The sequence below is a fragment of the Protopterus annectens genome, chromosome 7.part0 (assembly GCF_019279795.1).
Source record: "Protopterus annectens isolate FY-2018-M chromosome 7.part0, PAN1.0, whole genome shotgun sequence".
NCBI lineage: Eukaryota > Metazoa > Chordata > Ceratodontiformes > Protopteridae > Protopterus > Protopterus annectens.
Window position 1 is genome coordinate 399326457 of NC_056739.1, and position 12584 is coordinate 399339040.

At 39.3% G+C, this 12584-nt stretch overlaps 1 protein-coding gene across 2 annotated transcripts in view; it reads left to right on the forward strand.

The window, feature by feature from the left end:
* The window catches only part of MAGI3 (membrane associated guanylate kinase, WW and PDZ domain containing 3), a 2524824-nt gene that overhangs the window by 2074389 nt on the left and 437851 nt on the right, over positions 1–12584 (forward strand). For both annotated transcript variants that reach the window (XM_044076986.1, XM_044076987.1), the window contains exon 17: positions 3773–3958. In XM_044076986.1, coding sequence (XP_043932921.1) covers positions 3773–3958 — 186 coding nt within the window. The remainder of the gene's footprint in view (positions 1–3772; positions 3959–12584) is intronic.

Sequence of the window (12584 nt, forward strand, 5' to 3'; positions counted from 1 at the left end):
TTTGAAATTTCTCTCTTGAAAAACTCTCTTCCTAGTTGCTATTACTTCTGCCAGACATGTTTCAGAACTCCATACCTCGTTTTTCACAAAGACAGATTTTCTCTGAGAACCAACCCATCTTTGCTACCTAAAGTTTGTTCAGAACACAATTTAAATCAATCCGTTGAACTTCCTGTCTTTTTCCCTAATCATTCCAACAAGGCAGAATACAGATTACACCAGTTGGATGTACATAGACAACTACATTTCTATCTCCATAGAACTAAAGAGCTGAGAAAGTCAGATTAGTTGTTCCTTTTATTTGCTAACAACAAACAAGGCCTTCCAGTTTCTAAAGTAACCTTATCAAAATGGTTATCAGACACCATTGCCTATACTTACCATTTGCGACAAAAAGATCTTCCAGCAAGACCCAAAGGTCATTTAACCAGGTCATTAGCTACTTTGGTAGCTTTTCAGTCAAGATTGCCCATAAATTCAATTTGTGCAGCAGCTACTTGGGCAGATCCTCATACATTTATTTCTCTTTACAAAGTAGATGTGGTCTCCTGGGGCAGGGCTTCCTTTGGTTCCACGGTTCTGAAGAGTCTGTTCCAATGAGCCACCCAGGATTGAGGTGCTAGGAATGCTGTCCCATCCAACAAAAATGAAGGCGAGATTGGACAACTTAACATAAAGAAGTTATGTACCTACCATAACGTTCCATGTTAGTTGTCCATCTTGCCTTCCTTCTTGTGTCCCTCCCTCCTTCCCCCCTTCATCGAGGATTGAGAGGAGTTTTTCAATGGTTTCACTGGCTAACTTGTTTTGTTCTTAGTTGCTTCCCAAGCAAACCATGACAATTTACTGTATATCCAGGATTATTAATAATGGATTATCTTCTATGATTATGTCTAGTGTGAGCTATCTCAAATGAGATCTGGGTAGCTGATGTTGGGCATTCTGGGATAAGGGGTAGCCTCGAGCCAGTAAAGAGCTCTCGAGCTATAGAAAGTGGCCAAGTCGGAGCCGATCCTCGGCTCCGAACCCATCCAGCAAGAAGAAGGCGAGATGAAGGGCAACTAACATGGAACGTTATGGTAGGTACATAACTTCTTTTTTTTGTTTTATTGGTACCAATTCCAAGATAAAGTGACTGAGAGTAAAGATTTAAAAAGTAATTTTTTTAAATAATTTTCTCTCTATTCAAAAAGTGTATTTCAAGCAGCATTTTCTTTACTATGGTTTTGTGCATCTTTGAAATTAATATGTAAACAGATGAGGTGTATGGGAATATAGTTCCCACGTTAAGAGGTCGTGGGAGGACAATGTCCTTTAACAATAATTTTGCTTGTGTTTTTGCCTTGAGCTGTGTTTATAATACTGTGAAATTTCAGTTGTATGTTTACAATTCATTGAGTCTCAAAACAAGACCGAGTGAATCATTATGAACTCTGGTATTTGGAGTCCTCACAGCAGGTTACTTTGGTACATTCTGGATGGCACCACTTTGATTAAAGTTCTGCTGTTTCATTTGTTTTGTGTGGAAATGTAAAATGATGTGTGAATGGTAAGTTTTAATAAATCACTCCTACATATCGAGGGATCTTTTACATCCTCCTGAGGTACCAACAAATCATACAGATGAACACTGGTTTAATGTTTCATCCAAAAGATGGCATATTCAGGAGTACAGCTCCCCCCCCCCCCCCAACCAGGTACTGCACTGTAGTGATAGTATTGAAAAATAAAATGATCCCACAATGTTGGTGTAGGAATAGAACCCACGCTCTTATGATCTTTAGCATCAGAGGGAAAATGTGCTATCTGTTGAGCCAATGACACTGCTACCAAAATCTCTGATTGACTGTGTGATTGATTTTGCATAGATGCACTCTTGTTTTACAGCATGAAGTTTTTTGTATTTTTTTTGCATTTTCTAGTTTCTGACCAGACATTGTTGTGATATTTAGATACCTTAAGGACAAATTATTTGCTGCCATGTTAGATATTGACTTTGCTTATCATGGCATTGGTACAAGGAATAAAAAAATTAGATGTAAGAGTTCCTATTTCCAAACAGAAGGTAAAAGAGATCTTTCTTTATGTAAGGCAAGAAGAATGTGGACTTCATTAGCTAGACATGTAAAGTTGTTAAATGATTTAAACAGACATTAGGTAGCTGGTTTTCTAAAACTCTATACTCTCCAGTGATGTCTGTTAGGCAGACTTTAAAAAGGCCAATGTAGGTCGTAAGTTTGTTAGTTTATTCAGTGAACCATTGAACAAGCCAAATGAACCAAAACGGTAAGACAATTAAGTTTTCCGTGCTCTACAAAATCTAAAAGTCATTAGGATCTGCCAGCTTAGGTGGTGTAGAGTAGTAAAGTCCTGCTTGTGGGCAAGATGAACCAAGTCCTGTTAGTGCCTCAGGAGCTTGACAGAACTGGCAGAAGAGGATGGGTGTGCTTATCATGATGAAGAGGAGAGCTGCAGAGCAAGACATGTATAGTCACAAGCCCTTGAAGGAGAGTTGACTTTGCAGTGCATTTCCTGAGGGTGGACTTTCAGCTTACCAAGCCATTGCCAAGTGGTGGCCTTCCTTAGTGAGTGTACAGGAGTGAGGACTTTTAGGGTGAAGGCATTATGGATCCTCACTGTGATGCAGGTAGCTCCCGCACCCTACCAAGGGGGTACAGTTAAGACATGCAAACACCATCACTGCTTAATTGCTGGTGAAGACACATGCATCCCAAATGGCTGCCTATATGATAACTAGATATAGTAGAATGAGTGGGTAAAGCCTGGTTGGGAGTAGGCTTTATGGCCAGCAGATATGGAGGCAGAAAGTACGTAGAAAAAAAAACATTAGTAAGTACTTTTTCTGATATAACAACTTGAATGGTCTTAAATTTCAAGCTGATTTACATAGGTGGAGGGGGTGTACTTTATTAGCTCATGTATTTACTTGAGTTTCTCTGTCTCATTACTAGTCAATGAAAACTGCTTGTGAGGGATCTGCCATCACATCTTATTGTAAGTATGTGTGCATATTATATATATATATATATATATATATATATATATATATATATATATATATATATATATGGGTTCCTATCACATCATCGAACTGTGTAATCACCGACACTCACCTCTTCGACACCAATCCATCGACGTCCATATCATCGACAATTCCGGTAAGCGATCTTCCCCCTCACAGGACCCATGGTAGCGCTTTCAAGGTAAATTGTACGGAATCACGTAAACCCTGATCGGTGTAACACAGGAAGAAGCGCTACCATGGGTCCTGTGAGGGGGAAGATCGCTTACCGGAATTGTCGATGATATGGACGTCGATGGATTGGTGTCGAAGAGGTGAGTGTCGGTGATTACACAGTTCGATGATGTGATAGGAACCCCTATATATATATATATATATATATATATATATATATATATATATATATATATATATATATTGCCTCCAGTGTCACACCAATTCAGAAGACATATGTTTGTAGAGCATGTTTGGGCATTTGAGCATCTTCACTCATACACTGATGAGCATTCAGCTGTGAGTATTAGCCATGAACAGCTGGAACTTGAATAAATGAAGGACAACCATCTGGAGGAATACAGAAATAACTGATTGGCACAGATGTGTTAGCAGGCATATTCAACTATTAGCTTTACAGTCTTTCCTTTTTTTATTCATTTTTGTGAACCACATTGTAAAACATCTCTTTTGTGGTGGTATAGTGATGATTCAGTACATGTATTTAACTTACAGTGATCCCTCATAAGATTGGTCGAGTCATTGCTGGAAGCCCTGCCGATAGATGTGGCAAACTACAAGTCGGAGATCGCATCTCAGCAGTAAATGGGCAGTCTATTGTTGATATGTCACATGACAACATTGTGCAGCTAATAAAAGATGCTGGAAATGTGGTAACCCTTACTGTTATTCCAGAGGAAGGTTAGTCTACCATATATTAATTTTGTTTTTTTTTTTTTTTTTTAGAAATTAATGTGTTTTTACAGAACGATGTATAACTTTGGCACCATTTCTGAAACTTAGTTTTGGTGCCAAGGACCTCTGAACAATATACCGTCATCTCTGTAACAACTATATGGAAATTGTGTTTACTGAGGGACTGTCAACAGTAATGTATTTGATTTTGTATTTTTTATAGTAGTTGTCGTAGTAGCCTTGCTGTTGACAATTTTTTTTTTGTACAGCTCCAGTTTCTCTTATTTGACAAGCTGAAGGGAAACCTCACTAGTTTTGTCATTTACTCTTGTATTCCATTTTATTAATTTTATTTATTTTACTTTCTGACATCTGAAAAAATGCAGTTTTATTGCTATCTGTTTAATTCATACCCTTCAGGCTTGACTTTGTCCAAGGAATGAGGCATGATCATCATTCTATAATGAAAATATTTTAAAACTATATCATAAAAGTTCAGAGGAGACGGCTGCTATAATGCATTTATTTATTGTACCAATTAGACCAGAATAAAGCAGATGGGTTAAAGTCATCCTAATTCAGTCCAATCCAAAATTCCATTCTTTACTGATGCACACAAAAGTGGGCCGTGGTGGTGCAACGGTTAGCGTTGTTGCCTCGCAGCAAGAGGTTTTCTGGTTCTGTTCCTGGCAGAAGAGCCTTTTGTGCGGAGTGTGCATGTCCTCCCGCAATTGAGTGAGTTTTAAATACGTGCAGGTAGGTGTGTACATGTGTATGTGTCTGTGTCTGTGTCTGCATGTGCCTTCTGTGAAGGCTGGGTGCTGGGCTGGCAAATTGACATCGTAAAAATTCCACTGCCAATCAATCTGCGGACTGGTAGTCCACTGTGGTGACCCCTAACAGGAGAAGCTGAAAGACATTGCTTTGTACTGATGCACACAAAAACATGTACAGAGGTGAACACACAAAAACTACATAGCTAACTTCAGCATTAGGCTGGGAAACTTGTCATCCTTGTGTGATACTCCAACGACTGATAGAATGGTGGCCTTAATGTCTTCATGGCTTGCTGTTTTGGCAAGTCCAAATGTATTCTGCAAAGTATAATCTACATCTGCATGGAATCAGCCTTTGGGCTCATTCTCCAACCAAATCGAAGACGAGATTTCACAAGCAAAGTAGAGAGCCAAGTACACAAAAAAGGGAAAAAAGTGTTGCTCAATATAACGTGCCAGGTGAAATTATCTCCTTTAATAATACTAATACAACAGTGCAGTGGGGATATCTGAATGGGATAATGTACTTCATGTGACAGCTGAAAACTTAATGGTCCCCACTAACTAATTTAGGAGCAATTGGAATATTCTACTAATGATAACCACTTTGACTAGAATAAAAAAATTATTTAAAGGAGACTGAGATTGTTAGAAAGATTTTACCTTCTGTTAGCAAGTTAAGTAAGGGACTTTCCCTTGTAGAGACTGCTCTTCGTGAGTCTGTATTAGCAAGACTGAATGTTACACGCTTTAAAACAAGTAAACTATATACATTTTAATGTTATGTTGATTATGTCAGCAGACATAATTAGCGCTTTGACAAGCATGTACTGCCTTTCATGTGGGAAAAATCGTGTTCAGGAAATGCGTATATAAGCATATGATATTAATAAGAAAAACGCACTAGAATGCCTTAGCAAGACATTTAATGGAGAAAGGTGAGCAGCATACTCTGGCTAATTTAAGAGGAGGTGATTTTATGAATCACACTGAAGCCGCTAAGCTTGTGTGGATTCTTGAGCTTGAAAGCTTATTGACATTCTGGGCGTTAATGACAGTGTGTCTTTAAAACCATTTTTAAAAGAAAAATAATTGAGATACTGACATCTTTAATATTATTTGTGTGTTTGTTTATTGTACTTCTTATAGTCGTCTTTTGTATTTATTTAATTTATAATTGATGCAAGGTGTTACTGAACATGTGATCCATTTGAACTTCATATTGCTCAGTGATTTTTTTTTGTATCTGCCTGAAGAAGTTTGATGTGAAAAACACATTTGCACTGTTGTATTATTGTTTATAAAGGAGATATTTTCAGCTAGCATGGGATATTGAGAAGCATTTTTATTTTCTCATTCTCCAACTGGCTTTGCTTGAACTCAAGGCATTTCTAAATTCTTCTACTGCTTTGTTCTGTATTCATGCCACATGAAAAATGAAGTAGCATCGCTGGATTTATGCTGAAGGTATTTCTGAAGTCAGATTACTATTTTGAACTACATTTATGTGCCACCTTTCAGATAAACTGAATGCTACTGAGTAATGTGGTACAAACCAAGGCAACAGAGGATTTTTATCCACAAAGTAAAAAGGGTGTTATTAAAAACAAGAACCAAAATACCATTTTAGTGGTGCATACATTTTCAGGGCATGAATCAAAATAAACTGCAGTCTCTCACAGCAGTTTATAATCAGTTCCAAAACAAACACTGGTAGGTTTCACCTGAATGGATTCTTCATCAGAGTATCTCCAGATAATCTTAGGGCTCCTTCTGGGTGTGTATTCTTTTCCACAGCACACTTCCCAGCATGATTGTCCTACACACAAAGCTTCTTTTGCAGTAAGAAAAAACGGTTCTGAAGTCCAGATCCAATGCCCTGTTATTTACATTTAAACTAATCATATAATTGCTTATTGTCAGCACAATACCTCTGTAGGTAACATAAATATATATACCGCAATCTTTCTTGTGCGTTTTGTATACAGTGTTTACAGAAGTCATTTTAACACATCATATTATAACAGGATACTTAAAATTACTATCATAATATAGCAATAACCCACGCCTGGGTGTGGGTAATGCTGGATTTACCCACGGTTGGTGTGGTTTGGTCACGAGGGCGAAGCCCGAGTGGCCAAACAAAGCCAACCATGGGTAAATCCAGTATTACCCACACCCAGAAGTTGGTTATTGCTATTATACAATGACATTATTTAAGAAAAAAAATAATTACTTTTCTTAAATAATGGCATTGTATAATGCCTCCTTGCTGCCCTTCCGCAGCTGTCTGGTATTCTGCGGCAGTTCTGATGTGCTGCGCATGCGTATGCCTACGCAGTACATCAGAGCTGTGGGCAAAAGCAACGGAGAAAGCAAGATCTCCGTTGCTTTTTACAAACTGTTTTGCTATGTTAAATGGGTTTAACATAGTGAGACAGCTTTAAAAAATCAACGGAGAATCTCTGTTGCTTTTTTTAAAGCTGCCTCGCTATGTTAAACCCATTTAACATAGACAGTTTGAAAAAACGGAGAAAGCAAGATCTCCGTTGCTTTTTACAAACTGTCTCGCTATGTTAAAGGACTTTAACATAGCGAGACAGCTTTAAAAAAAGCAACGGAGAATCTCCGTTGCTTTTTTTAAAGCTGTCTCGCTATGTTAAACTTGTTTAACATAGCAAGACAGTGTGAAGCAATGGAGACCTTGCATTCTCCGTTGCTGTAAAAAAAAGAGTTATAGTAATGGAAAAAGTCCGGGCGACCGGACCTTTTTCCATTACTATAACTCTGATTTACAACGTGCACGCTGACTAGTCAGCGTGCACGTTTTTGAAGATTAATGGGGGGTCGTTGTATAATATCAGTTTTGACATACTATGCTATACTTAGTATGCACACCAGTGTAGTAGATTTTTGGGATGTTATCACTGTAATAGTAAAACTACCCACTTATGGCTCCAGAGTTATGAACATCTGTTTGCAGTCTGAGGCTATAACTTGATTTTGCCAAAAAGCACTGTATACAATCACTGGGAGTCAAGTACAAACTTTCAGACCTCCACTAAAATAAATGTCTGAGTTCAGACAGGGATTTCTGTGTTCTGCTTGTGCTTTTACTTTTGAAAGGGGACTGTGTGGGGAGTACAACTTAAGATGCTGTTTGTAAACACTTGTCTGATAACTTACCTTCCGAATGACTCATTCCTGCTGCGCTTACTGACAATCACGTTTCTTTCTTCTTTCTCAAGCCCCCCTTTGATGCTGTGAAGCATCACTCATTACTTAGGTCTTATGCAATCAAACATTCTTCATATGCAATTTAATTCTGTCCCTTACATGCACAATGATTCACAATGACTGTACAAATGCTTAGAAAAATAGTTTTATGAGCAATAAACATGTCTATTTCTGTATAGAATAAAGGAACAGTTTGCATACCTTTCAATATTATTTTCTTTCTTAAATATATATTTGTCCAAAACTTTCTAATACATTTTCCTCACTGTCTTCCATCTAATCATAGTTTTCTTTGACAGTGGTCAGTGGCAGTTTTTGTATTTTCATTTTTAATATATATTTTACAGTTTTAATACTTTTTCTAGATGCAAAAAGCTTCATGATTACCACTTCACGTACAAGTAAAATCATGCATAAAAAATTACAGTTGTTTGTCTTTTCGGCTTTTCCCAGTTAGGGGTCGCCACAGCGGAACTCCAGTCTGCTAATGACTGGCAGTAGATTTTTTATGGTGCCGAGTTGCCAGGCCGACGCCTACCTTCAGCGAAGGCACGCCCATTCACGCATGTCTTTCAGAGGCCACTCGACCGCGGGGAGGACGCATAAAAAATTATAGTAATAGTAATAAACATAAAAAAATTCAAAAGACCTCCTCCCCATCCTGAAAACAAACTTGTTAATCATGCCCATTGAGAGTTATTAGCTTCTTTAGCATGTGACAGCTCCCAACCTTCTGAATGATTTCTGAATTACTGTGAATGGCATGCTCATTATCTAGAATAAGTGAGCAGCAGTCCATTTAGATGAGTGCGCACGTAACTCGTCCCCTTTAGAAGCAAGGGTAAACTCAAGCTCAATTTGATTCTCCAGTACTACCCTACACCTGGCAGTCATTTCAATAGTAATTTGGCTAACTTATTCAAAAGTTCCATTGCTCAACACTTCTAACAATTTAGACAGTTTTCTTAATTCCCAAACTGACTTTGCCTCCCCATAGGCAGATAAAATACCTGCTCCAGAAGTTATATTGTCACCCAAGTCCATATGTGATATTCCTTTGAGTGGAGTCTGTTCTAAATCTTGATGATAAATCCAGGAAATATCTATTTTTCTGACTAGATTTTTAATATCCTTTGTCTTCCTATTCTAGGGAACACTGCAAATTGTCCCACTGGGTAAAGTCTCTGTATATTGAATAGCTGGAATAACATGACCAATGTAACAATATCCTGACCAGTCTGCTGGCAACCGGGGATAAATTTGATCTTAGGTTCATAGGTAGGTACTAGGCTATTGGCCTTGGGGCCTATATAAGCCCAGCCAAAAAGGTACCCTGGCTTTTGCCACCCAAGAAAATTATTTTCCTGTGCCACTGTCGAGCAGAGCCACAGAGGTGATTCCTGGGGTGAATTTCCTATTTCCCATCCAATCATCAAGATTTTTCTTGAAGACTGCTAATAAGGAGCTTTGTTTGATATAGATAGGTAGTTTATTCCAGAGTATGGTAAGTCTCTGGGACAGGAATCCATCCCTCTGGCATGTTCTGTTTATTGTGGTGACAAGGTTTAGGTCCCTAGAGCGTGTAGCTCGGAGGGATTGGGATTTCTTTAAGTGGAGCATGTCCAACAGCTCTGGGTTTGGCATAGCTTTGTATGTTAGGCAGAGATCACCTCTGAGGAGGTGATATGCGACGGAGTAAAGCTGGAGTTTTTTGAGAAGGTCTGCGTAGGGCATCTGTTTGAGGCTGGTAATCCTCTTTGTGAGGTATTTCTGCGGCCTTTCCAGTTGTTGTAGATGTCATGTGAGGTACATACCAAAAGGGGCATTGGTACTCTATAATGGGTCTAATGAGTGATGAGTAGAGGGGAACAATGACCTCTTTTTTTTCTGGATGAGAAACCTTTTGTGATGAGGTGTGCCATGTAGAAGGATTTCCTGACTACTGTGGCGATGTGATTATCAAAGGAGAGACTACTGTCCACCTGTGTCCCAAGGTCTCTCATCACACTTTCAGTGTTAAGTATACTACCTCCTATGTTGTAGTTCATGGGTACAGAGTTTTTACCAAAGAGGATGACAATACACTTTTTGGGTACAGAGTTTTTACCAAAGAGGATGACAATACACTTTTTGGCATTGAGCTTCAGGCCATGGCTTTGACACCAGGTGTCTGTCTCAGTGAGGCCCTTTTGTAGTTTGTCCACATCGTTAGGAGTTTCGATTATGGCTCCTAGTTTGCAGTCATCTGCAAACTTTGTTAGCCAAAGACCTTCTGTGTTGGCCTGCACTTCAGAGAAGTAGATACCAAACAGAAGAGGACCCAGGACTGAACGCTGTGGTACTCCACTTGTCACTGGTCTGATGTCGGATTTGGAATCCACTACTTTCACAGTGTGGGTTCTGTCCGTGAGCCAGTTGGCAACCCATGTTGTGACATAGGGATATATACCTAGTTTAGTGAGCTTATCTATAATTCCAGAGTGGGGGATGGTGTTGAAAGCCTTGGCGAGATCTAGATAAGCTGTGTGAACCATTTTATCCTCATCTATGGCTTTGGTGACTGATTCAAAGAAGTCAATCAGGTTTAGGAGACATGATCTGCCTTTTACAAATCCAAATTGGGTAGGGTCCAGAGTTTGGAGATTACCAATGTCTTTGTTTATGAGTTCCACGATGATACGTTCCATGGCCTTGCAGACCAGGCTCGTCAGGCTAATGGGGCGGTAGTTCCCGGGGTCCGTCGTGGCTCCCCCTTTGTGGAGTGGGATAACCGTCGCGGTGCGCCATTCAGTGGGTACAAAGCCTGAGGTGAGGCTATGATTGAACATGGTACTTAGGTAGGGTGCCAGTTCATTCTGCAGTTCGTGTAGAATGCAGCCTGGGATATTGTCAGGTCCCATGGATGCTGTGTTCTTGGCTTTGGAGAGTGTGTTTTTTATCTGTGCAGCCATGATTATAGGAAATTTCCATTCTTCCGGTGTAGAGATGGGCCCTCTAGGGGGTGAGAGGGGGGTAAAGTTAGCACTTAACATATCTGCAAGGATGTTGGCAATATCAGTTGGTTCTGTATATTTAGTGCCATTGTGCTGTAACTCAGAGCAGATCTGAGTGTTCCCATTTAGATTCTTGACATAGCTATAGAATGCTTTGTGGTTGTCTTTAGAGTCAGTGGCAAATTTGTTTTCGTAACTAGCTTTGGAGGATTTTATGTGGGATCTCAGCTTCTTACTGAGGTTGACCAGGGAGTTCCTCCAGTCATGGGATTTTACTCTTTTTTTGCAACAGTTTATTTCTTCTGTTGTAGAGTTTGTTTATGGCAGAGGACCACCAGATTGGCTTCCTTTTTTTGGAGGATAACATCTTGGTTCTATTAGGGATAGCATGATCCATGCACTCATGTAAGTGCTTATAAAGTGCATTCATGTAGGATTCGGCAGTCATACCTCTATTGTCCGTCTGCATGGGTGTCATGAAGTTTGCCAATTCTGTCTTAAGAAGTGTGAAGTTGGCTTTGGAGAAGTTTTTTACGATGGTCTTATTAATGCATTTTTCCCCAGATTAGAGAGCAAATTATAACAGATTCATTAGAAAAGAATGTGGCGCTACTAGCCTTCCCTCCAGATGATGCCATAATGAGTCCGGGGTGTGGCTACAGCCATAGAATCCCTACTTTACCTTTTCAGAGTCATCAGCTTGATTCTGAAAAAGAACACTTTCTTTAAAGAAACAGCTAAATTAGTCACTTGCAGTTGCTGCAAAAATGAAGCCTGAACAGGGTAAGGCAATGAGGTTTGTCTGGTCGCCTTGTCAGCAAATACATTTTCTTTGGAAGTGCAAGAATCATTAGTGTTATGAGTGGCACACTTGACCACAACTATTTCTTTAAGTAACAGAAGAACATTAAAATGCATTAACAAAGCTAGAATTTAATAAGAGGTCCTATAGATGTCATATACCCCCTCTCTCTCTCCAAAGTGTACCAAAATCATAAACTACCACATATGAGACTGTAAAAATCATAATTGCTTTGTCCTTTGCTAACTTGCATGCTTTAGTAATGTCTACAAGTTCAGCATTTTGAGTAGAAACCTTTCCATTCAATTGTCCAGTCAATACTACTCATCTAGGAGAACACACATGGTTAAAAACAAACACAGAAGCATGGGGTTCACCTTCAGCTGCTATAGGATTAAAGAAGCAGGGTTAAGAGGGGGCCACCTAATAATCTGTAAAGAAGGATTATTAAGCAAAGACAGTTCATATTTAAACAATCAAGAGGCTGACAAATACTGTGTTTCAGTTTTCAACAGTGCTTCTATAGAATGTGGAGCTTCCACAAACGTCTTGTACTCTAGAGTTAGGGCAGTCACCATTTCTGTATATACACTGTCACTGCCATCACCCTATGGACAGTGAGGGAGGACAGCAGCTACAGGCTCAAGATTTGTACTGAAATAGGACTTCCAAGATGGCCGCACACTGAGTAAAGGCTTAATTCTAGCTCTCCCAGTGTGAAAACAGAAACTCAGCAGAGAAGGCCAGTGAACTTTTGTGTTTCTGGGTAAATTTCAGTAACTAGCTAGTAAATACACTGCCTGGATGCTAGGAAAAAAGAAATA